The 27,071-nt window shown below is 42.2% G+C and overlaps 1 protein-coding gene across 2 annotated transcripts in view; it reads left to right on the forward strand.

Moving 5' to 3' along the window:
• Positions 1 to 705: 705 nt before the first annotated feature.
• SAMD12 (sterile alpha motif domain containing 12) overlaps positions 706 to 27,071 on the forward strand; it is a 173,885-nt gene continuing 147,519 nt past the window's right edge. Inside the window, exons 1-2 of one of the 2 annotated variants that reach the window (XM_021546420.2) lie at positions 706 to 815; positions 18,483 to 18,658. In XM_021546420.2, the coding sequence (XP_021402095.2) occupies positions 803 to 815; positions 18,483 to 18,658 (189 nt within the window). In that variant the 5' untranslated portion in view covers positions 706 to 802. Of the gene's footprint in view, positions 816 to 3,934; positions 3,995 to 18,482; positions 18,659 to 27,071 lie in introns of those variants that run through there. The other variant, XM_021546419.2, reaches the window with a different exon arrangement.

A 27,071-nucleotide genomic window follows, 5' to 3' on the forward strand; every position in this document is an offset into this window, starting at 1 on the left:
ATTTACTGATACATTAAAGTGAAAAAATATCTACTTCTGAATGAAAAAAAAAAAAAAATCTTCAAAACCTTTGTGATGTCTCAAGATAAAACTGAAAAGTGCACAAGCCCACAGCTGGTTTCCAGGACAGATCTGGGAGCAGCAGGCTGTTTGGTGTAAGATTTCTGGAGACCTGAAGCAATGGCTCTGCTACTGTGTCCCTATCTCCTTCGTTTTTGGGGTTTGTTGTAGGACCTGTCAGGGTGGGTAAGGCGGACAAAAACTGAGGGCCTGACTCGAGGGTGAGGTGCTGACTGATAGTTCCCGGTGCTGTGCGTGCCTTTTTCTTTCCCTGCGGACAAACTCCTCCGGCCGGCACCGGGGCGCGGTGGGGTGGGACAGGGACAGGTCGGACTAATCCTGGAGCCGTCAGCCTGCAAGTCTGAGATCACCGAAACCCCGGAGAGAAACATCCCAGCTGCGAATGAAGCTTCCTGAGGCAGGGTGCCGCGCAGTCCCTGTCCCAGAACGCCCGTGGGGGCCCCCGGCCCTGCCGCCCCGCAGAGCCACGGCCGGGCCCCGCGCCGCTCTCCGCGCCGGCGGGGACGCTGCCGGCGGCAGGGAGCGGCCGGTGCCCGGCGGGGCGCCCTTGCCCGGGACTACGTTTCCCAGGATCCGCGGCGCGGCCCCGCCCGCTGTCAGCGAGCGCTGCAGGTTGATCGCCGCGGCTGCAGATGAGCGGAGCCCGCGCGGGCGGGGGGGCGGCCGGGGCAGCGCCGCCGGGGCCGGGTCGGCGGCCGGCGCACTATGCGAGGCCGGGAGGATGGCGGTGGAAGGTAAGGGCTCCGCGTCCCCTGCCCGCCGCCCCCGGGGTCCCTCCCCTGTCTCCTCCCCCGGGCACTCACCTGCGCCGTGGCGGAGCCGCCGCGGCCCGGGCCGGCAGTGTCCGTGGCGGGGCCGCTCTGCCCGCTGCCCCGGCCGCGCCGCGGGGCATGCCCGGCCCCCGCGCCCCTCGGCCCGCCCGCCCGCAGCGCCGCGGTGCCCCGCGCTAGGTGCCGGGGAGCCGGGCCGCGGCTGCCGCCCCCGCCCGCGGCGGGGCCGGCGGCAGGAGCTGCCCGGAGGCTTCCATCGGCAACTTCCCGGCGGGCCCGGAGGTGCCGCCTAGCCCGGCAAGGGCGGCCGACCTGCGCCGCCTCCCTCCGGAGCGGCCCCGGCCCCGGGCGCCTTCCCCGCCCCGCCGCCGCTCGGTCTCCGCGGGCGCCGGACGCCGCCGTCCCTCGCTGCTGTCCACATCCTCCAAGTGCCCCGAGACCGCAATGCCCGCGAAGCTCCAGCGTGCCCCGCATGGGCGCAGAGCTGTGCTCGGCCCCTCCTTCCCTGACAGGGATGGAGAAGCCAAAGGGCCGAGATGCTCAGCTCCTGGGCAGCCGGGAGCTGCAAGGTGTTCATAAGGTGCTCGGCTCCTGGAGAAGCACCCGCTAAGGCGGTAGCTGCCAAGCCTGGGCAGGTGGATGCTTTGCTAGGGCTTCCAGTAAATGCTGGGCTCCCCTTAGTCTTCTAACATTGGCTGTGTGCTCCCTTTCCATTGGGTCTTTTGGGAAGTTGGAGGAGACAGGTGTATGAGGAAAGGCAAATATGCTTTCCTGCTATCTGCTTCCAAGATTCACTTGGTTTTCTAGTGCTTTAGACTGAGGCAGTGACAGTCCTGGGGTTTGTGCTTGCTTTATGTGATGCCCTTGAGAAAATTTAAGAATCCTGTGTAAACCAGCCACCTGACCCCTTCTGTGCTTAATTTAGTGTCTCCTGTGCTTAATTTAGCACGTCAGTATTTTTTTGTGTTCATCTTGTGACTACCATGAGTTTTGTTTCTTAGTTATACTGAAATCTCCAATTCTATCAGAGACATTTGCTTTATTGCTGAAGCTGTCTTTTGCTGAGTACCCAAGTCAACAGCACAAATGATAGTCCAACAAAAACTTAAACGTCCTGGTGGCAGTGGGGAGCTTAACATCCCTGAAAAACAGCTTCCTATCCAAATTCAAGTAAAGGCAAACAAGACCACGTATCTCCAAAGGTGTCTGTCAACATCCCAAGTTCTTCATTCCACGTGTAAGCCTCTTCCTAAGGCAAGCATTCCTTAGGCACAAGCTGCTTTACTGAATGGCAGTTTTGAAGATACAAAGAAGGAAGGTAGTGGTCCTGAATAAAAGCATTATTTTGGTGGCAAAAGCATAATGACGTGCACTGGGCATGCGTGGCCGGTAGTGGGTAAGTAAGTAAATGAAATGGACTGCCATGCACCAGATGGTTCATATGCCAGCAGCAACCCCTGTTTCAGTGTGCTCACTAATGTCATCCCACTTTATTTACTTGAAGTCCTTCTCAGTCTGTTTGCTAGGTCTTTTCAGGTCTGTAATAATTCCTGTCATATCTGCAGTGCCCTCCATCTGAGAATCTCTAAAAGCTTTGTAAATATTAATGAAGGAAAGCTCTGCTAAAGCTTTGGGAAGCAGTGCCTTTCCCTTCTCCTGAGATGGAATTTTTTTCTTTAACTCCTTCTTCCCATTTCCTTCCCCCAGGATGCATCCTGCTGTGGTGTGTCAGAACAGGCATTCTTGTCTGTTCTGCATTACTCCCATTTTGGTTTTTTCCTCCCTCAACTTTCTTGCCTTTGCAGGGTTCTGTTGCCCTCACACTAACACAGCACTATTTCTGTACAAGTAGCCATGTGGCCATGATTGCTTTGTGTGTTTTTAGTGCATTCAAATTTCAGGCCCTTTATTATCCATCATTTTCTGTTGGAACCATGTTTCTTTGTGTGATTATGCTTAAAAGCTTGCTTTTCTCTTAATGCATCTTCTGCCTTATTGGTGTGAGCTGTGTTCTGTTCCTGAACTGTGACTTTTGGCAAGGAACATGAGACATTACAGCTTCTCTTTGGAAAGCTGAGAGGTTACTTGTTCCTCATGACTCCGATCATCACAGTGTACAGACCCTGCTTTAGTCTAAAGCAGAGTTGCCATTGAATCTCCTAAACAGATAATTTTGTAGAAAAATATCCTGGACTCAGGAAGAGCAGACAGTTGGGATTTTTCTGTTTTCTGTTATTTAGATTTGTTTATTTTCTTTGGAAACATGCTTTCCTGGTTTGCAGCTTGCAATCTTGAGAGCATAACCTGCTGTACAACAGTTTTGGAAGCTTGGAAATAAGGTTTAAACTGAGGTTGTTCGGCCTTCCAATCTCTGCAGTAGTCATCTGGGACCTTGGCTAGGATGGGCTTCCTGGGCTTTCTTTTATGGAGTGTTGCAAGGCCTTTGAATGGTTGGGCCAATTGGCTTCTAGTGCAGACTTGTGAGTATCTGGCTCTGGGATGCAGCTGGAGGGGAGCGGGAAGGTCCCTAGGGCACCAGAGGGGCAGGGATTCTGCAGCACAAGAGTTCCTGACTGGAGGGAACATCCACTGCCCCACCAGCTCCACCAGGGCTGTTGTTCTATGGAAACTGCCTGTTTGTCAGCTTCAGCCATGAACCCAGAGTCTTTGATTTGTTTTTCCTTTCAGAAATGCTCTATGTGGCTAAGGTGAAAATAGTTTGTATCTTATACTTTTTGGAAAATCTTTGAAAAATTTATTTTATCTAAAAAATTTGCTGAATTCTTCCTCAAATCTGATTATTTTAAGCAAATCTGATTATCTTAGCATGGTGTGCTGGCATTTAGCAATGTCAATAAATGTCCATCGGTTTACTTAAGGAAAGTATCCCAGCTTTTTTACTGAGATAGCTGACAGTGATAGACTTGCATATTTGAAATAGGAATTTGGAGAATACTGCACTTCTTTGCCAGTTATATGTAATACATACTTTAGTGTCCCAAAAGAGTTTATGTGGGCTGGGAGGTCCTTTGGGCTGTGTAGTGCCAGTGCTTCCAGATTGATGAAAGGATTGGTGTGTGTGTATGAGGAAAGTAAGTTTGCACTCGTTAATATGAGCCCGTTGAGATGGCAGCAGTGCCAAGGTAAGTCTATTTTTAGACTCAACAGTTTTGACAATGTTCCTTTAAGTGTTTTTTCTCCTTCTAGTAAGAATGAAAGAACTAGGTCAGAGCCAGTAGAAAAAGGCTTTTGATCTCTGCAACAGTGTTCTCATTTTTTTTTTTCATTTGCTCTTGTGCAGCAGAGGTAAAGGGGAGAAGAGGGAAATGGTGATTTTTTTCCCTCCCACCTCTAGTGTTTATTGCACAGGAAACTGAGAGACTGACAGCACCCATCAGATTATGTCTGCATGCAGGTGATCCCACACAATTATTTGGATCCCCTGCAGCTCTGATTTGTGGTGTTTCTGAGATTCCTTTGCAAAGAAAAGTGCTAATTATATCTTGGACTTCTTTCATGGCAAGTGTTTAATGAAATTTGGTCTAACACCTTCCTTGCTGTGTATAGGCTTTGGAAAGTGCCACAGAGATTTGTTGCAGGTCTCCTCCTGGAAGTTTATGTAAACTTCCAGTCTGCTATGGCTCTTCTGTAGTAGGCTTATGCTATTGAGACCCTGGATCTTCCTACAGGATAGTACGTTTTACTAAGAAGTGGAGCCTTGCTGACATAAAATGACAATGACTGGCCTTATCCCTTGGTAATCCTTAAGGAGACTAAGACTCAGAGGAGGTTAGGGCATTCTGTGGAGTGTCATCCAGGTTAACTGCTGCAGGACTGAAGTTATTTGCAGCTTGTAACCAACTTCTATCAGAGTGATCCTGTGCATTTCAGCTATGTGATGTACCTTGGTTGAACGCCTGCAGTGCCTAGCAACTCCATGGATATTGAATGCTGCCATGTGTTTCTTCAGAGACTTGAAATATGGTGAGCTCATAGATGTGCTATGCTAACTCTGCCAAGAATGTCAAAGCAAGTTCAGGATCACCCAGAGGACAACTTTGAAGCAGCTTTCAGTGTAGGTACCTATCATGCTGTTCCAGGGTGTGCCCAAAAGTACAACTCTTCTGACAGGTATTCAGTTACTCAACTTCATCTTATTTCTACACCCACTTTGAGCTCAGACTGGGTATGTCTCCATATCTAAGTTTCCAGGGAATGTGATCCAATAGATGGTGTTACACCACACTTACTTGCCTATGGAGCAAAGAAGTAACAAGCCCTGTGATTCAAAAATAGCACATGCTTCCATCATGTTTTCAGTTTCTTCAGTAATTTCTAACCACTTCTTGGCTTGAAGGATTCGGACATGTGGCTTGGAAATAGCTACCAGTTGGAAGCAGGACTTAGAGAGACATCTCGTTCCAACTCTCTAGCTGAAACAGTCACATTGGGTCATAGCAGAGAATATGGATAAGACCAATGCTGGAGGTGTATTGTACAGTGAGGCATAAGATTTGAACAGCAGCCTTTGGTCTTGTGTTCTGTGTGTTACTTTCTGACCATTTATTGCAAAAATGCATCAGCAATTACAGGATTCCAGACTGGAAGATAGATCTATCCACATTTATGTGGCATCCTTCTTGCTGGACTGTAAAATCTACCCCCTTATTTCTTGCTCCACAACAGCTCGACCTCCTGCCCACCCCCACATTGTGCATACAGCTTGGTGGTTTTATGTGCCTCTGTGCTTTGAACCACTGCCTAGAGCTTTCCAATCTATGTTGCAACATTTGAAAGGGAGACTGTGAGCTGGAGTTCAGAAGGTGCACTCCATTGTGGAGATTGGAGAACCGAAAATGAAGGTGTGGCAACAAAGAATCACCCTGCAATAAAGTGTCTGTGGGTGTATTCACCTTGAGTGGAGGGTGGGTATTATGGAAGTTATGTGATCATTTTACCCTCCCTGCTTTTACAAATAAATCCAAATTAGTCAGGAATCAAAGTATCAAGTTACCAAGTACAGAACTTGATGTGACACTGTTTCCTTTGCTTGAAATTTGGTTGTAGGATAAGAGTGTTTCTAGAAACTCACAAGTACTTTCATGTCAACCCGTTTAGATACAATTCCTTGAGTGTTTGACCTTACCCTTTAAAATACTTGGAAGACTCAGAAGCTCAAGGAGGACACTGATTAATATAAATTTACTGGTTCAGTACAATTGAATACCATCATAAGGTTAAAACTTGTCAGATGGTGGTAATATGTGGGTAAGGAAGGAGTGATGCTTTGAAAGTTTGTGTGCTTTCTCCACCAAGAAGGGAATGCAAGTGAGCGAATTACAAGAGTTAGACTTTGGATGCATTTCCTAATGTACTACTGGAAAGTATTGACAAAACCTGTAGTAACATTTTAAGAGCTCTTGTTTACTGCTTATGTGGAAACTATAAATTAGAACTGTTCTCAAGGAGTTTTGGAGGTTTTTGTTCTTCTGTTATGTCCAAGCATGGCAGGCAACATCCAGGAGGTTGTGTAGCTTTGTTCCTCTTGTTTACAGCTGAGTGTATGAGGTCAGGGCAAGCTGCTTAGAGCCAGTCTCTAGTGCTTCCCAGTATTGCAAGGGCCATGGCAGGAGAACAGCAGGGACAGGCTCAGAGCAAGGACTGTAGCTGGATGGTGTTGGAGTTGCAGGCTGGTGCTGGTTGTTGAGCTGATAAGCATGGAGAGGTTTCTATCCAAAATACCTTGTGTGCAGGCTTGCTGATAGGTACAGAACTAGGTTTATCTTTTGCCCATTGGTCTCTGAAAGTAATACAGCTAGTTTGCAGAGGTAATAGAGCTGTTAAAAGGTTGCTTTTCAGTTCACTCAATATTGAGTTTGTGGGTCTGTTGGGGTACTGTGCCCGGTTTTGGAGCGATGTCTGTTGACCTGACTGAGACAGCTTTACCCTCTTGTGCCCTGTTTTGTCTCTTTGTCTCTCCTTTTGTCCCGACTGTGTGATCCCTAATGCAATGCTCCTTGCATTATGCTTGCAATGCTCCTAAAGCAAGAGATACTCAGAGCTTAAAACTGAGCAATCCTGTTGTGGGTTATTTCTCATGAAAGCTGTTGTCTTTGAATGGATACAGTCATTTACTTTTGCAGATTGACAATTTAACAGCTCAGCCCTCAATTATCTGCTCAAAACATGCAGAGAATGTAGGGAGTAATTCTGGAAGGTGCCAAAGGCAAAAGGGCTAAAAAATGGAGTAATTTTGAGGTTTGTGCTATCTGGTTGGTGCTGGTCAAAATAGCAAATAAGATATCAAGAACTATGAGGAGAGCTCTGAACAAGACAAGGGAGGTCTTTGTTTCTGTATCATTGCATATTACTCTTGTATTGTGAATGTTCCCTGCAGCTTTTGCTTGCCACACCCTAAAAGGAGGGGACTGGAAAAAATACAGAAAAGAACAGTGAGCTGGTCAGACACATGGTGTGTTCTCTGAAGGCAGGTTACAGATACTATCATTCTTTAGTTTGGAAAAGAGATGGGCAGGTTACAAAGATTCTGATTCTTTAGCTTGGAAAAGAGATGACCATGGAGAGAATCCTTAGGCCTTGATAAATGGTGTGGAGAAGGTGGAAAAAAGAACTAGGTCACAAGGCAGAACATTGAAGCCATAGGGTTTTGTGCTTTAAATTAAAAAAGGAAATAGTTTTTCATATAACACAAGAGTTCCCCAAGTGCACTTTTAACCTTGGGAGTTATTCCAAATGTGCCAAGGCTGGATCAATTCATGTATGCCCTGCTCTCAGGCTGTTCCTTAAGCAGTGGGCTAGACTTCTAGTCTGATCAAACTATAACACCCAGCTTGATGACTTTGATGACAAAGTCTAGCTCATCTGCTGTGTGTCCAGAACAATTCCACTCACCACAAAAGTTTGATTTGCGTTGAGTAGCTGAGAGGGAAATTTGGTCAGGACAACCCAGAAATAGAGAGGAAATGGGGAATTAGGCACTGAGCTATAAAAATATTAACAGGCAGGGTCATGATGCATAAGATATGTAGCTTTCTTTTTCTTAGTTTATAAGAACTGATACTGCTCTGTAAGAGGAACTGTGTGCCATTGTCTGGTCAATGGGATTTGGAGAAGGAGGGTCCTGGCATTAGGCTGCAACTGTAGAAATGCCATCCTGGAAAATATTGATTCTCCACAGCAGGTAGGGTTAGAAACACCTGTACTAATCTCTCTAAATGAGGTAAAGTATGGTCTGAGAGAGAGGTTCAGGAAAACCTGAAGCAGATTAGATCTATAGATGTCAGCCTTAGCGACTTCTGCCTTGAGTAGGTTTTGTGTTTCCTCACCTTTGAGTAGGATTCTCCTTCTCTCTCCACAATTGTCCTCTTGCAAAAGAACTACAGAAAGAGCGAAACAGTTGCTGTGAATAGTTGCATGTTCTGTGTGCAGCATAAGGTAAACTTGGCATTAAAGAGCAAATTTATTGCTTGAACCGGTAAGAATTCTCCCTAGTTTGTGCTCCTGGATGAAGCACAAACTGGGGAGTTCAGGGGTCTGAACTTGGGCTGAAGTGAACCCTGTATTCAATTACAGGATCTAATATGCTTGCATGGAGTATGTGATTGACAGAAATAAGAGTGTAAGGAAGACAGTGTGGATTTTAGCTGGTCTTTAGTACAGCCCTATCCATCTCTATATAACATACTAACTCCTGTTCTTCAGCTGAACATTCAGGTTATTACTTCCCTCCATTCCCTCACTCATTTGCTTGCCTCTGCCCTGTCTTTGTGGCTTTTTAAAAAAAATTTTATTGTCTTCCCCCAGAGGGGATTTTGCTTGAGTTGATTTGCTTCTCTGCAAATAACGTAGTAAAAGCAAGAAAGAGACTTTTAATAATGCTGTTTCATAAACATAAAGAGAATTGTAATGTGCATCAATAGAAGCTTTCTCTCAGACTGTCCTCTGCATTCTCTTGGCTATGGATTGTTGCTACACAAATCATCTGGGGTACTAGAGTGAGTAGGATACAGTGGTATGAACAAGCAGTAGGAGGTGAAGAATTTTACTGGGGGAAGGAAAAAAGGCATTTCCAGACTCTTCAGTTAAGTGTACAAGGGAAGGGACACCCTTGAACAATGATAAAGGAGGTAACATTTAGGCAGTTGAGAGAAAGCCAGGACCGAGAACAGAAGTCAACTGTCAGATTTCAAACTAGTTATGCTAGTGAGGATGAAGAAAGATATTTTCCTTTGCATTTTGATGACTATGTCTCATTCATGAGACAAGAAATAAAGCCCAGATCCACAGGTGAATTGCAGCATTTCTGTGCCACATGTTCAGCAGACAGCAGCTTTCATGAGTAGGATGAGGCAGGGATCTGTGATGCATGTGTGGGACAGTGTACCTCTGATGCCATAATAAAGACTTGTTTGTGTCTGAGCTGTTTTTTGTGTGCTGGATAGGAACGTTAGCATTTAAAAATTGTTTTTGATGTAATATTGGCTGATTATAGAATTGAATAGTAGTACTGTTAGGACTTGAGAAGAGGCAGTCTCAGACGTGTAGCTTGTGGTGAAGCATGACTATCCAACTTCCTAATCAGTGACTGCAAGACAAGTTTCTTCCAAGATCAGTGGAACTAATGAAGACTCATGGCATACCCAGGGGTGTTATTACTCTTTTTTATCTCCTGCAAAATCCTTAGGGCACCAGTGGTACCTAGTTTGAAGTTTGCCTAAGTTGGTTGGTGACTGACAGTTGTAATATATGGTGAATACTTTTCCTTATGAGAGAAAATTATTTTAGGTTTCTGCCTCTTTGTCTGCCAGTAGAGAGATTTTCTTTGTTTCTCATTCTTACAATTCTTATCTGTTGTAGCACCCTCTTTGCTTGTAACTTTGTGCGACTCACAATCTTGAAATCCAGAGTTCCTCACTATTCAAGAGAATCTCTGTAGAGGCTTGCACAAGACTTTGTATTGACTTACTAGTTTGCAAAACAAATGACCAATTATTTTGTATTTCAGTCCATTGCTTAAATTGTTTTCTCGTGTGCAGGTGATGCATGTTACTTACTGACCTTTATTACTTTATTCACTAAGATCCATTTTGCTCTAAGTTAATTGCATAGTTCTCTTAGTCCCCTTATGTGTCAGTATTCTCCTGTTCATCTCTACCTGTATAGGATTTGTGGTAACCTGGCCTTATTTATTCACTGAATAGGTTCATTTTTCAACGAGTCTCTGTTGCTAGCATGAATTCAAGAGCTGCTTGTACCAAGTGTACTTTTATTAAAACAGAAAGAGAAAATGCTTCAGAAATAATTTTGCTCTCCAATCACTGTGTCTGCTTTTTATAATGAAATCTTGTTGCTGTTATAAAGGCTGAACTTGCATTACTGAGACACCAAGGTCTGTCTAGCATAGTGATGACATACAGTCTGTCTCCTGAAAAGCAGGTGTAAAAGAAACTGTTTACAGCGTTTGCTAAAGTCTATAAGATAAGAGATGGTAAGTGGATATTGCCATATGTAATATAAATAGTTTCCAGTAGTAAAACTGTAAAAAATGGAATAAGGAAATTTTTTAGCTGAAGAAACTTAATTACATACATATTCTGGTGGGATGAGGGTCTCAGAAGGCAAACTCAACCCATAGAAGAAGATAATTTCTTATTCTGGGCTTAGTGTTTCTGTTCTGTAAAGAACTAAGGGGTCTCTTCTCTACACTCAAGATTTTTTTGGCCTTCAACCAAATTATGAGTTTAGTTTGATTCCAGATATGAAAGTTCTAAGTTACTAATTTGGATTTCTTGATATTATTTCTGTTGCTGCACAAGAGTTTACAGCTAAAGATTGTTAGAGGGATATATGTGAAGTGTAGTAGCTTGTCTCAGAAAACATACTTATCCTGTGTTCTTCTTTGGCTTTAGTTTTGGGTATTTTTTAATCGTTTCTGGAGAGAGCAAATGGCTTATAGTAATAATTGGCTTGATACCATGGGATGACACCCCATTGTCCAGCTAGAGATGTTCAGGGATAGTTGTCTCAGGAATGCCATTACCTTAAATTTTATTGGTAATAATAGTTCTAAGGAGGTTAAAAAAGCAAAAGCCCAGCAAGTCACAGGTACAAATTAAAATGGATGCTCCTCCTCTGAACACTTTATCCCCTTCTGCCTTTATCCACTTTTTACACCTGTGTCCCCTTTACTCTGCCCTTCCTTCCCTCTTGACCTGGCTCAATGTTCACTTCCTTGCTGCTGAGCTGTCACTTATCCTGCCCAGCTGTTGGGCATGTCCCACTGCTTTTCACAAAGACTTGATTGTAAAATTCATATCTTGTAATTAGCCAGGTTTTTTTTTAAATTTATTTATGATTAGTAGTCATTATAATGAGAGGCTAGAAAGACAAGCAGCTCACTGGAGGGTCCTGCAGGTACAGGTGTGTGTCTGTCTGCCAAACCTTGCTGCCTGTGTCTGTCTGAGCTTCGTGTGTGAAGCTCCAGGTACAGCTCATCAGTAGCAGCAGTTTACAGTGCACTCCACAGCTCAATACTGTCCTGCCTTTTGGCACAGCACCTTTGGAATTGCTTGATGGTGCTTTTTGATGCTGACCAACAGAAGCAGATAGCTACACAACTAATATTACTTCAGTTAAGTATTTTGGGATTTCAGCCTTACAGGAGGTTTGTGATAAATTGATGTGACTTGTACCGAAGTAGAAAAAGTCCTGACTGATTTGCTGGGCTTCTTTGCTTTGTGGGAGTGCTGCTGATTCAGTGGCCATTAGACAGACAGATTTGAGGAACAGAGTGGGCAAAATCTTGAATTTACTTGCTCAGCAGGTTAACAGCAGTATTTACTAGGTTGCAGCATAAGCAGCAGATTGTATTCAAGTGAAACTTTGCATTTTCAGGCAGTTCCAAGTGATGTGTTGGGGGAACTGTGCAAATTTACGTTAGGTGGAGAGAGGACTGTATGGAGAAGTACTTCTGGTAGGCAAAAGCCAGACAGTTTCTCAAAACTAGAAGCTGACTGATGAGGCAGATGGACCATCCATAGGAGTTACAGAAACTCATTACTGTGAAAGAAATTTCTGCCACAGAGTAGTCAAAATAGTCCTAAATTTTATAGTACAAATTTGAGCCATCTTTATTTGCTGTTTTTAATCTTGGTTTTTTTTTACTATTGTACAAGTGGCACTAACTGCTCAGGTCAGATATTTTTGAAATAATAACATTTTTTTTAGGGATATGCAGAGCTGCTAATGAAGTATAAGTTTCTTGAAATACAAGAAGGGCTTTGCAGTGCAGATCTGTCTTGTTCATTTGGTCAGTGTGAGGAGGCATCTCAATCTGAACAAGACTCCAGTGTTTTCAGTGTGAATGTTTCCTCTCTGGTCAACCCAGGTAAAGCGGGTTGACAAGGCAAGCAAAAAGCCTCAGGGGTTCTGTCTGATTACTCTGGATTGAAATGTAGCCTCTGGAAGTGTATAGAACTAATTGAAAATGCTGAGTGCAAAATTTGATGTGATTGGAGGTTTTATTTGCTTTTGACAAAGAAATGGGCAGCAATGGAAGGAACAAGTCCAATGAATGCTGCTGTCCAAAGGTCTTTTTCCTTAGAAATACTTGATAAATCTCTGTGACTACTGAAATGACTGAAAAGATATTTGGACCTTTTTTATAAGGTCCCTGCTATGTCCAACCTAAGTTTGTTAATGTTCAAGCTATACAGATGAACTTTGTCCTTTTCGACAATGTGACATTTTATGGTGGGAGTAGTAGGTGGATTGTATGGACTTACCTCTTAGCATTGTACAGCTAAATCTGTGGAATGAGTACATAAAATAGAGCTTGCAAGGTTGCCAGTATTTGACACATGAAAGTTTTGTAAGGATTGTTAGAGCTTGGGTGGGTATCTCCTGTGCCTGCTTTTTGTCTCTGAATAGCAAAAGCTAGCATATGACTATGATGCACACAGAACAGGGCACATGAGTAAGAAGATGCTATTTTTACTCGATCACTTTTTAGAATAGAACAATTGTTATTGCATGTAACTCAAGTACTTGCCAAATACGCTTTAATGTAGCCTTAATTGATCTGCTTAAAGTTTTAAGCAGCCAGCAGTATTCCCAGTGAAACATGTAGTTATGAAAGGTTTGACACAGAAGGCAGTGAGTGCACAGAGGTAGCAATTGATCATAGATTTATCTGCTAAGCCTTGAGACTCCAGATGGAGAGACAAAGACTTTCCATCTGCCCATGCAAAACTTTGGATATATCAAGGCTGTGTTTTGAAGAGTGCCTTCAGGCTTTTTTCCAGACAGGATTCACAGAGTACCCTCTAGGAAAAGACAAGGCTTGCCCCAGATGCCAGTAACTTAGAGTGTCTCTTGGTGACTTCTGTGTACCATCAAGCATGCTCAGACAAGCTGTCTCTTGGCTGCTTAGCATCTGGGAGACAAGCATGCATGGGAGTAAGGTGGGGGTGGCATGGGGCAGAGCATTCACCTTGCCCTGCAAGCTCTTTTGAAACTGCATGTGCACCCTGGAGAGATCTGTGTGGGCATGAACTAGCTCACATGTATGGGCCAGCTTCTGCAGGGCAACAAATTATCTTGCTCTATATACATGGAAAGACTTGGGCTTGTGTTCTACCATATATTAAAAGTACAAAATATATTGAATTCTAGTTTTTTAGGACAGATGTGGGGTCATTTTGACATTTTGGATGCACTGCTTACTACTTTTCTCACGAGCTTTTCACTCTCATAACTTGGCAGATCTCAGCAGTCTTTTTAGATTCTGAGAAAGTGGATATTTTTCATTAGATTCAGCTTTACCATTAAGTTAGGAGTACAAGAGCACTTAAGTACCTTTGTTTTGCATAATAGTTTGTTTCATAAATGTAATCTTTGGATCTATGTTATTGTGTCAGTCAGCACCATTCATTATGTACTTGTTGCTGTGCAGTCAGATCTCTATAGAACATCCACCCTCCTTCCTCAAAAGGAAATAAGTTCCCACCACAGAAAGCTTTCAATACAAGTTGAACAATTGTTGGGGGAGCATGAAGAGAGATTAATCAACTGAGGTGGAGTTTTCAGCATGGAAAGGAGAATATAAGTGATCTGAATCTGGATGAAGGGCTGTATTACTGAGATGAGGATGGTATATGAATATTGAGATTGTATGGAAGAATATTGGAAGAAGTTCTGTTTCAAAATCTGGTGATGCTGCTGATAGTGGTGTTAGGCTGATACTGTGAGCTGATTTGGAGGGTGTTAGTTGTCTTGATGTACTGTTAAAATTTGGGACTGATGAGGTTGACACAGTTTGGTAGAATGAAGAGGTGGTGAGGCAGCAGGGATATTGTCTAAGGAGCAGTGTGGGAAAATGGTCTGAATGCAGAGGACAGGGTGAGCTAGTGTTAGCCAATACCAGGGTAAGGAGGAGTAATGGTCTGAACAATATTTTAGCCAGAAACTATTTTGTCTGGAGAAAGATTTTTTTTTTTTTTTTTTTCCAGATGAATGCCATTATGTCCTAAAAGAAAGTCAAGATGTGTCAGCTAAGGGAGAGCGCATGGGCTGTGGTGAAATTAGTGATTTGTGATTATTTTCTAAGAGCTGTTTAGACTTAGTTCTATGGGATGTTAGCCCTGGGTGCTGTCAGCCTACCAAGCCCCATTAGGTTTGATAGTTGATCCTGGGTTTTGAGCTGACCGTATCTAGCTAAAATTATATAAGATGTAGATGTAAGGAGAGAATAAATTATTGACCAAACATTGACCTCTTTTACTGCCTTTAACAAATCCTGAAAGGGAACCATTTTGACTTGTATTGACATTTGAAAGGAGGCAAGAGCTCCACATCTATCTGCCACAAAGATGGATCTATGTATTCTGTGTGGTAACAGGAAATAACAGACCTATGCAAGGAAATATTCCTTGCCCCTATTCTCTGTGTAGCTGAGGGTTGGAGATAGCACTAGAAGAAAATAATAGAGCTGGCTACCTAAAGATCTGTCATGACAAAGAAAGATAAGCTTTGCCAAGTGGCTAAGATACTTATTCTTCTTAGGAGATTAATACCCCTACAAAATCAAAAAGTTTTCTCTCCCCACTTCCCCTCCTTCCCCTTCAATTTTAGCAACTATGGAAAAGTCCCCTAAGACAGCCTGTGTTTCTTTTAACCACTCACCTGTTTTCAATTAAAAGGCAGTGGGCATCTATGTAATTGCTAGCAACCTCTTCCATTTTTTCTCTTTTGTATCCTGAAGGAGCTCAGTAAAAGGCATTGCTGAAAAAGCACTAGCATTCATTACTCTTGAATGCATGATGGGCTAAGAGTCAAGCAGCATCTTGCCAAGTGACTTTTTTAATTTTTAAGCCATCCAGGTACTTATAGATTTGTAAAGCCATTGAAGTTGGAAAAGAGCTTTAAAATCAAGTCCTAACCTTAACCCAGTACTGACAAGTCCACCACTAAACCATGTCCTCAAATGCCATGTCTACATGTTTTTTTAAATTCAGGGATGTTGGCTGCCCTACTTCCCTGGGCAGCCTGCTCCAACGCCTGACAACCCTTTCCACAAAGAAATTTTTCTTAATATCCAATCTAAACTTCCCTTAGCCCAACTTGAGGAGTTTTCCTCTGATCCTGTTGCTTGTTACAGTGGGAAGAGACTGACCCCCCACCTGGCTACAGCCTCCTTTCAGGGAGTTGTAGAGAGTGGTAAGGTCTCCCCTGAGCTTCCTTTTCTCCAGGCTGAACACCCCCAGCTCCCTCAGCTGTTCCTCTCAGACTTGTGCTCCAGACCCTTCCCCAGCTCTGTTGCCCTTCTCTGGATGTGCCCCAGACCCTCAATGTCCTTCTTGTAGTGAGGGACACAGCATTCAAGGTGTGGCCTCACCAGTGCTGAGTGCAGGGGGACAATCCCTGCCCAGTCCTGCTGGCCACACTGTTTCTGATCCAGGCCAGGATGCCATTGACCTTCTTGGCCACCTGGGCACACACTGGCTCATGTTCAGTCCCTGCTGACCAGCACCTCCAGGTCCTTTTCCAAGGGCACCTTTTCCAAGGGCAGCTTTCCAACCACTTTTCCTCAGCCTTTAGGACTGCACGGGGTTGTTGTGACCCAAGTGCAGGATCCAGCACTTGGCCTTGTTGGACTTCCCACCACTGGCCTTGGGCCACTGATCCAGCCTGTCCAGATCCCTCTGTAGATCCCTCCTACCTTCCAGCAGATCAACACTCCAAACCAACTTGGTGTCATCTGCAAACTGTCTGAGGGTACCCTTGATCCCCTGATCCAGACTGTTGATAAATATTAAATAGAACTAGCCATGGGGAACACCACTTGTGACCAGTCACCAGCTTGATGTAACTCCATTCACTACCACTCTCTGGGCCTGGTCACTCAGCCATGTTTTTACCCAGTGAACAGTACACCAATCCAAGCCATGAAAAGCTATTTCTCCAAGAGAAGGCTGTGGGAGACAGTATCAAAGGCTTTACTAAAGTCCACATAGGCAACTTCCACAGCCTTTCCCTCATCCCCCAAGTTGTCATGTGGTTATACACAGGAGATTAGTCATCATGGTATTGAAACCTGTATAATTTGCTCCCTGTAATGCATGGTAAATTAGCGCTATAAACCAGAAGGATCTCCTTGTTCAACCCATGTCACCCTTCCCCCTAATCTCTATTGATTCAGGGTACTGGGAAGGGAGGAGTTGCAATTCACAGGAGACTTGCTGCTGGCAGTGTTCTTCCAGGCAGTTTATGTCCCACTGTGCTACTTAATTTCTATTTGGTGAGCACTGGAACTGGGCTGACAGTCAAAAACTGCCTGCTTCTGAATGTTGCTGTAGTGTGTTAGGGTTCCAAAGGTGTCTCTAGGAGCCTTCCTATTCAGCTAGGGAAAATCCTTGCCAAAGACAGAGGAATTTTTATGGATCATATTTGATATCAAATGTCTTTTTGCTGCTGATCTGCCCCTGCTGGAGCAGGGTGTGCTGGGAGTACTTTTTCAGGTCAGTTAAGATACATTTACATTTTTTGTACAGGGAGGAATTAATTAGGTTACTAACAAAACAGTTTTCATTCTCATTGTGCTGTGAAAACAGTCAGTCTTGGAGGATCACATCTGTCTTTCTGTGGCCTGGAGGATAGGCAAATAATTTGCTAGTAGTTGTTTCTTTCAGGTGTGTAGATATGATCTAGAGGAGCTAGATAATAGTAAGGGGATATAATCTATCCACAATTTTTTTCTGTGTGTCTTGAGGCACACTGATGTAAATATAAACCACAGAACAAATTTCTTTTTAAGTTCCTATAGGAGGTGTTCCTATCCTTGGCTTGCAGATGTATGTATTGTAGTGGTTGCAGAGATCACTTGTCTTTTAGAAATATTTGGATGTTTATAAAGATTCCAAGGGAAAATGGTCAACATTTTGGCCTCTGCTTTAATTCTGTATCAAGGAATTCCTGTAACTTAGGCTCAAAGTTGTCAATTAAGACTCTAGGATTTAACCTGAATAGATTTTCAAAAGGTGCTATAGTTAAAGAATCCTTTGCTTTTACTGGCAGCTTGAGCCAGTTTCCTGTGAGAGGCTTTTAAGGGCTGATCTGTAGCTGGTAGAAACTGGTAGTTCTGATTTCTTCCCCAGCTCCCCATCCTTTGCTTCTAAATCAAGCAAGAGTAAAAGGGCAGCTTTTATTTTGGCTGTACATTGTAGTTTAGGTTTCTATTCAGATCTGTCAAACATTGCACCACAATATCTGAGTGAAGTTCTTTTGTACATAGGGGAAGTTGGGACCATTAATTACAAGTAGTGCTAAAAGTAGCCCAGTTATGCAGGAACATAAATGCAAAAATCAGTCACATAAAGGGGAAGTTGTCTCAGGATCCACACATTTTTTAAATCACTACTATGTGTGTGAATGCTGAAACTGTGAAAATTTGGGTAGAAAACAAGCTATTCCCATAGTTCTAAATGGGCATTTCTCTTCTATGGTTTGCATTTGTTTTATTTTCTTCTCTGAAAGCTTTCCTTATTCTGCTGTCATTAGTCTCTACCTCATTATATACTCCCAGGGAGTACATCTCTCTTGCTTGTTAGGATAGTGTAGGTGGTAACTTGCAGTGGTACAAAGAACTGAAGGAGAGATAATCAGCTGAATAAGTCATTACTCTGTGCAGAGACTGACTTGCTGATTTTTTTTGTGCATGGCTTACTTATCCCACATTCTTTAAGACCTAGAATGTTGTAGGAATTTAAAATATAATAGAAAACCTTCAACTTGTTTTCCCAGTAAGGGAAAAAAGGTATGGTTGGATGATGAACATTTAATAAAAGCTCTAAGTTGAGGGTCTTGGATGCTCCAGTGAATCCAGCAGAGCACAGCTCCACAAGTTAGCCTGCACTAAATAAATTTATGCAGTGCTGCATTCTTCTCACTTTCTCAAATATCTCACCTTGAATGCACATCAAGGTGCAGATGGTTCATTTGCTTTGGTCTGACACAGCTCTGGTTACCACATGGCACTTCTCAGTAGTTAGTGCTAAATGTTTGAACCATTGGTTTCTTCTTTCCTAAAGCAATGTTTCTCATATTTTTTCCCAGCTATCCATTGCAATCTGAATCCAAATGGTATTGATCACCCTGTCCCCACAGAAGGTATTAACCTGCAGCTTGAAGGTGAAGGAGTTGATTCGCTGGCAGTTAAGAACACTGGTACTCCAAAAGGGCCCGAGTCAAAAGACACCCCCAAGAGACAAGTGGAGCCGGAAATATCTAAGGTAGGTAGGATTTCCTTCATATTTATTTTGGTGAGTCTTTCAGAATCCAAGCTTCTTGAAGTTTTGGCTTCTGCTTAAATAGAATTTATCATCCTGTTAAAGATATATAAAGGTGTAAAAATAGCAGTATGAGGAAGTGGGTGTTACAGAAGCAAGGTACTGCTGTGGATTTGTAGCATACACACTCTTGGATATTGCACTGTTCTGTTTTTCTCTAAATGAAGATAATTAAAGTAATGGGATCTCTCTTTTTCAGACACTGGGGAGACTGTTTTTTCCAAATGATTTGGGTAACAAGCAGAATGGGCGCAGAAATGTTTTTCTTGAGGTTTTGTTTGTTTGTTTGCATATTTATTTTTTCTTGGGGCAGGTAAAGGAGGAGAAAAGTTCTACGGATATATGAATATATGGATTTTTATATAGGGGACTGATTTTAATAATCTGTTACTTATTTTAGGTAAAATACCAGGCCAGTTTTTCCATGTGTGATATGACAGTAAGCAAACATAGTTTAGAGATGAGTTCCTGAAAACAAATGTGTCTGTTTTTACTCATAATCTTCTACTTCTTGTATGAGTGCAGCAGACATAACTACCAAGTGCAAGTGAATGTGTGTACTCAAGATACTCTGGTATAGGACAATAATTTGTCATATTAGATACATTTTTAACTGGAATCACAGAATATTCTGAGTTGGAAGGGATCCCACAAGGATCATCAAATCCAGCTCCTAAGTGAATGGCCCATACAGGCCACAAGCTTGGCATTACTAGCACTAGGCTCTAACCAAGGAAGGTGGTCTCAGGGTCAAAGGAAAGATAAGAGAATGTTACGAAATAATTGGGAAACATTCTTTAAAAGCCTTATCAGTATTTTTGGTTCTCAAAGGCCTAAAACCAGGAGTCTGGGGGTAATTTCTGCAGAGTGGAAAATTGAATCTTTATTGAATCTGACACATTGAGAGTTATTAGAGCAAATAAAATTAGTGTCTTTTTTTCTAACAGGTTCAAAAAGGCAAGAGAAATTATTTCAATGACTGAACAAATAGGAGTATTTCCTACTGCCAACAGTACAATAAACTTAAAATATAATACACATATGGTTGTGATGTATTTTTCTTTTAGAATCAAATAATATTAAATGTTTGGAGCAATTGCCTTGACAATAAAGGCTTGGTATGAATTCTCCATTCTAATTTTTATCTACAATATCTAGTTTAAATTTAATAAATTTAAATTAATACAATTTAACTCATTTCATTCTGACTTAATGCATCAAACTAGATCCTCCATTACAGGCTTGCAGCAATTAAAAACCCCCTGCTACTTGTAATCTGTTTGGTGGTCATTTATTACACAGAATCACAGGACCACTAGGTTGGAAGAGACCTTCAAGATCATCAAGTCCAACTCATGCCCTAAACACCTTAACTAAACCATGGCACCCAGTGCCATATCCAGTCTTTTTTTTAACACATCCAGGGTTGGTGACAAGCACCATTTATCAAGCACCTTGCTGATTTGTCATGAACCCTTAGAGAACAGGTTTGTGGTTACTGCTTTGAAATATCAATTTGATAACAAGACCACCAGATTTTGGATGAGTTTTGAGACAAAGCTCAGCTAATAAGGCATTTGTCCAGCTGTTTGCAAAGGCAAGATAACCCTGCTCATGTTTCAACATCAGCAGATGAAAATCTGCCCTGTATTGAAAGCTGAGGAGGTGTATTAAAATTTGGAGACATACAAGCTTGGGAGTGAAGAAGCAAAATGGTGCAACAGGGCTCCCAATTAAGAATGGGTTTGTGTAGTTGACGTGGAATACAGTCATTTCAAAAGACTTATCCTTAATGAAAAATCAGAGTGAAATACATCAGTGATAGTAAGGGAGTCTGCTTTCAATGTCTGAGCTGTGATTGTTGGACTGATGAATATGAAACAGGCTGTCCTTGCTGGAGATGGTGGGGGAAGAGAGGAAGTGTGCTCTCAAAGGGGAAGGTGCTCTCAAAATATTGAAATCCAGTATTGGTTTCCCACATCTGATTGCAGTAGCTTTATTTAGAAAACTGGGCATGCTTCAGATTTAGAAACAAACAAACAAATGGATTTTTTGCTTAATGGAATAAGCTTAGCATAAGTGAATCAAGCAAATGGAATGGACTTTTTTTTCTAAATGTATTGCTTTATTGCCTTGTTAGTAACTTTGTGTTTTATGTATGTAGTAATTTAGTGATGTTTTTCATCTGGATTCATACACTACAGCCTGAGGTGGCCTGTCTTTTCTGGCTTACTCTGCCTTAACTTTAAATGTTGTTTTGCTTTGTCCTCTAAAATGTGAATATGGAGTTGGACTTCAGTTTGTGTAGCTTTAACAGTTGAATTAAGCTGCCATTAAGAAACTTCATCCATGTAATCATATATGTGTAGTGGAAAGATGAGCAGGAATTTAGGAAAGTTTTGTAAATAAAACACTGTGATCAGAGCCATTTGTTTTATATTTCCATTGCACAGTTGTTATTAAAAGGATTTCTTTGTAGTTCTGTGTATTCAAATAACATCAACACATACCTCATATTCACACTAGTGAGACCTGTGTTGCACAAAGCAGTGCAATGTATTGAATATAATTTAAGATGCCTACTGTTCCTGCTTTCAGCTTTCTAATTTGTCATCAAGATCACTTCCAGCACTTTAAACATCTGGTTTTGCTGTCCAAAGAAACAAACAAAATCTCCTTTGTAATGAAGTATGTCCTTCCTTTTCTGTCCTCAGCTATGGGATTAAAGTACAGTAGTAACTCATGGGTTACAGACAAGTTTAAAGTTCCTTTTTATGGAACTACTGTAATGTAAATATGGGAGTACAAGTGTTTGATTCTATATTTGGGATGCAGACAACAGAAAGTGTAGCTCCAGTGAAGGTTCATTCATTTATAAGTTCCTGATTAATATGGAATCTAGTATTTATAGGCTGACTGAGGTAGAATTATAATGCAAAATGGAATAATGATCTTAGTCTCCCTCAGCTGGTTCCCTGAGGAACCACCTTGTTACAAATATGAGCAAGTCCAAAACCAGCAAGATTATTCAGAGCTAAACTAATGTCTATAATCTAGTCAGACTCTGATAATACACAGGATATAATACAAATTAAGGAAAAGATATGAAGTGTAAAAATGCTTCATTTTTTTATTCAGGTATATCAATATACACATTTTCTTGAGTAACTGATTTTTCAGCATTCCTGATAGATAAAAACAATTCAAACAGTTGAGTGGTCACTTTCACAGAGCAGTAAAAGTCACTGGAGAAAGCAAGAATGGTTTTTAATATATGTTTTACAAATAGAAATTCTTTCTTTACCAACTATATTTAACCACTGTTATGTGTTTTTTCTGGAATTCTTATATTTTTTTCATTGAAATGCTACTTCTGGCTCTTATGTCTCATCTGTTTGGTTCTAATGCCATAGTCATACAGTAGAGTTCTGTTAAAAACAAGCTAACAAAGATTCTGCTATACTTTTGGAATCCTGTACTTCTCTGAGTATAGGCTTTAACAGAAGGCAGCTTTTCTAAGTAGATTCAGAAAATGAACTTTTGCAGCAGTGTTGATTTGTAATCAAGTCCTCCTGCATGATGTACTCACAAAGCCTTGTTGATGGTGAGCATGAGACCCAAATCTGGGCTGATACTCATTAGGAGATTATTTATTCAGGGAGTTTTCTTTCCTAAGTAAGGTGTGCATACCTGGTGGCACATTTTGTCTCATTATGTGGTAGCAGCAATAGCAAATAATAGAGGCTTCTTAATGGCAACTACTGCTGTTAGGTTTTTTGTGTTGTGTTAGCAATTGCAGGTTTTTTTATCTGACTCAAGAGAAATTAACAGTCCTTTAAAATGTTCATGAAAACTATGAAAAGAAACTGGTAAAAGAAGTGAGAAGCTTTTACCTTGTCTTCTGTTGATAAGTGCTATATAGGGATCAGTAGACTATGTTTTGTTGCAGTGTAGCTCATTAGTTCTTTTGGTTGCTTTTGCTTTCTTAAAAATCCCCCTTTTTTTGAAATTATATTGAACAACACTGAAGGGCTGACTGAACTCAGTACCAAGAGGATAGGAATTCATCTCAGCTTACTGGGCTCTGTTCAGCACTGACTGGGGTGGAAACAGCTCCTCTGGCTTTCCTGGGAGGATCTGCTCTGATCAGCAAGTGTTTGGGAGGGGTGGGGGGTGTCAAGCATGTGATGAAAAGTTGAAGCATGGAAGAGTAAGGATTTTAAGTGATAAAGGTGTTACAGAATTCCTAGAAATATTAAAATTTTGTCAGTTATTTAAATTTTTTAAAAAGTCTTGGTACTGTTGTCTAACAAGAGACTAGGAAAAGTAATTTTCTAGAAGATTTCTCCATTTTTTAAATCAGTGTTTTCTGCTTCACAGTGTTTATCCTTTTTGGTCAAGCTTATCAAATGGGTTGGATAAGAAAGACTCTATTAGGCCAGTCTAGGTGAGGCTCTAAGCAATCTGATCTCATGGCAGGGGGGGTTGGAACTAGATGATCATTATAGTCCCTTTCAACCCAAACCATGCTATGTCCCCCTGCCGCTGCCCCACTTTTTTTTTAACCTTTTTTTGCAGTTGAGAAACACCAATGTCCACTGAAATGGGGCAATGAGGTTTTACCATTTTGAGTTGTCTTCCTATTGTCTTCCTCTTGTGAGATTTCTGGTGGCCACAGGATATGGGGAAAAACCCCCACATTGGACTGATTAAAGTTAAGAAGCATTTTTCTGTTGAAGTGAAGGTTCAGCAAAACCCCAGCTGGGCTGTTCAGTTCCTCCCAATTTTGCTTTAAAATTGTGTGTCAGGGTGTATGAATTGCATATCTCTGTGTGTTTCTGAGTGAGGTACTGACTCTGGATGGGGAAATGTTATTTTACTGATAGATAGTTTGTTTTTCTTAGCTTACTTTTGTGGAGAAGTAGTTAACAGATTTCCACTGTCCACATCAGATCACCACAATGAAAGTCAATAGATTAGGTGTGATTGTGAATTTTTTTCCCTCTCCCAACTCTGACTGTGATAGTGAAAACACCACTTACAGCATTGGGTCTTCTTTATGACTAATAAAAATGGGCACAGAATCTCAGTGTAGACTATATCTGAAATAGGTTTAAGAACATTTGGTAAATGTTATTATCACATAGCTGACTGAAATAATTGCACTTCAGGACAATGTGCCTTTCTAGTGTCTCATTCTGTGATTATTAGCAATGCACACTAATCAGTGTGCCTGCTTCTATCCTAATATTCAATGCACTTTTCATGTGTTGCATAGTTATAAGTATTCGTGTAAATCAGGGGCTGAAATGTTTGATGTGTGTGTATCCCTTCCTTTCTCAGCCTGTCATTCACAATTGTGACCTCTGGCTGAAGCCTGAAGTTTCAGAACCATGCAGTGAACAAAACTCTTATCCTGAGCTGTGAAACAGCAGTGCTGGGTGACTTTGTGCATTTCAAGCCACTGAGAATGATGTTTTGTTTATCATTCTGGGATTTCTCGGGAGAGAATGAAGTGCTGAAGTAATCCTACCTGTAGTGCAAAATACAGCTGCTTAGTTCAGAATCCACACTCTCGCAACCAAGGAAAACAAGAAGCACCTCTGTTGGGGTCCTGTAAGCCAGCTCACCACAGCAGGACAAATGTCTGATCCAAAATCCAAGTATATTCTTGTTGTAGCATGATTTTTGCCATTGCTGTATCATCCATTCTTGCTATAAATCGTTTAATATGAAGGCCCACATTTTAACAGCAAGGTTTCTCCATTCAGCATAAAATATCTGCCTTCTCCTGTTCATTCTATTGACAATGACTGCATGCCTGGGGAATCTGGAAAATGTCATCTCCTCTGCTGACAGCAACTGTTTGGAAGTGGGAGATCTTGACAAGTTAGTATGTTGTGTGTGCTCTGTCCAGCAGGTGGAAAGGACCATTTGAGTCTTTCTCCTTTGCCCCTCATCTCAAAGTGGGATTATTTTCTTATTGGTTTTCTCCCCACAGGAAATCAAAATAGTGAACTCAGACTAATTCTTAGCTCTTAGGTGGTATAAGTACAACAGGTGAAGTTTATTCACAAAGACACTGTTGATTGGCCTTCTGAATAAAAGGCCTTTATGAAGTTCACCTGTACAAGCATGCTCTGTTTATGACTTCAGTCCATCAGGTGATATTAGGAAGAACAATTTGTTAGGATTTTACAGCTAGATTTTTTAACAGTTGGACTGTGGGTTTCAGAAAAAAATCAAGGATTAAGACATTTTGGGTAGTTGCATGCACACAAGTGCTTGCATGTGGAGGACATCAAGGTGTTGGCCCCTGGGAAGTGGTGCAGTCTGTGACCCTGAGGTGTGCTTGGGGCTGCACAAACATGCAGCAATGATGTGGCTTCTGCTGCAGAGAGACAGTCCTTGCATAGGGCTGCCTTGAGCAGATGGTTACAAAGAGGCAGCTGAGAGAGCATAAGGAGGGAAGTATAGTCTGATCTGGCTCCTGTTGTCCTGTGAAAACTATCAATGTGAAATTTGTGTTCTTTCCCATTACAGTAGTGTGAAAAGGAGCAGAAATTGCAGTACATATTAGCAAACATAAGCAGTAAAATGCTGTGGTAGTACTCTAGAAATAAGTGGGATATCTAATACTATAGACACATGTAGAGACAGACATGTTATTCAAAACAACTCTGGGGAAAAAGAAATGTAGATAAAAAGGTGGAGAGGCTTTTAGAGGAAAAAGCAATTACATAGAGCATGTGGATGCATATTGTACTTACAGTGCCAGTTTTGCTGCTTGCCTCATTGTGCAGCTGTTTCACAAAGCCATCCAAACCCTCTACTTCCACTTTTAAGATACTTTAAGGGCTTCAAAACTAAAGTAGTATTTTAATAACACAGCTACCTTGTTGGGGATAGAAAAATACAGAATTGCCTGGTCAAGAAAATCATAGCATTGTGATTAGAGGGATTATAAAATGTATTATGGAACCAATTTAGCTTTTAAAATGGAAAATGCTCCACTGCTGACACCACAGGTCTGCAAATGGTGTATTTTGCCTGAGTTATAACTTATAAATATAATATAATAAAATAAGTTATTTTATTAATCTGCCTCATGTGTTTGCAGGCAGTTGCTGTAGTCACTAGGGAAACACAGAACCATTTGTTTTGGAAGCAACCATAAAGATGATCTTGTTCCAGCCACCCTGGCATGGGCAGAGACACCTTTCACTAGACCAGATTGCTCAGAGCTCCATCCAGCCTGGCCTTGAATACTTCCAGGGATGGGGCATCCACAGCTTCTCTGGGCAACCTGTGCCAGTGCTTTCCGCCCTTACAGTAAGGATTTTTTGCTAATGTCTAATATAAACCTATGGTCTTTCAGTTTGAAGCCATTCTCCCTTCTCCTGTCACTACATGTCCTTTTAAAAGTCTCCTTCATCTTCCTTGAAGGCTCCTTTCAGGTACTGGAAGGCTGCAATTAAGTCACCCAGAGCCTTCTTTTCTTCAGGCTGAATAGTCCCAATTCTCCTAGCCTTTCCTCACAGGAGAGGTGCTCCATCCTGCTAATCATCTTGGTGACCTCCTCTGGACTCCCTTCAACTGGTCCATGTCCTTCTGTGCTGGGGACCCTGGAGCTGGATACAGCACTGCAGGTGGGGCTTCACCAGAGTGGAGTAGAGGGGCAGAATCACCTCCAGCTTTCTTTACAAGTGGGAATTTTTGTCCTTTCCATTTCAAAAAAATAACATAATTGTGGAGAACTGGGAGTGAGAAGTGTCATAGTCACAAAAGGAGTGTGGGACTGATTGGTGACCTCTTGTGTGTTGCATCAATCACCCCTTCATGGAGTCAGTGCTAATTATTACCCAGCTGAGGGCCTCTGGGAGTGACAATTGGTGACCCCTCGTGTGTGGATGAACACGCTGCCTTGATTTTTTGATGACTCCTCTGAAGTGTGTCCGAACATGGGCCTGACATTGCTGACCCCTTCGGGCACAGACAGACTGGGGTGACTACTGCTGACCCCAGTCGTGTGTCTGGCATGAACTGGAGACCATCTGGACCTCTCCATCAGAGGAACTCAGACTGACCTCCAGCATTCCCTGCAAGATGGATTGGACACCTTCTGCCCTCCTAGAGAGGTAACTGTGATCTGTCTCCGGGGGTGACAGTTGGTGACCCCTCATGTGTTGCATTGATCACCCCTTCATGGAGTCGATGCTAATCATTACCCAGCTGGGGCCTGCGCCGACAGGACTGTAGTGGTCTTGATAGTGTGTGGAAGGAGTTTCTTGGGTTATCACCACTAAGAAGGAATTTCATTAGAAGAGCCTGGAAAAGGGTGGCCTGGGGCAGAGTG

The sequence above is a fragment of the Lonchura striata genome, chromosome 1, assembly GCF_046129695.1.
Source record: "Lonchura striata isolate bLonStr1 chromosome 1, bLonStr1.mat, whole genome shotgun sequence".
NCBI classification, from domain to species: Eukaryota; Metazoa; Chordata; class Aves; order Passeriformes; family Estrildidae; genus Lonchura; species Lonchura striata.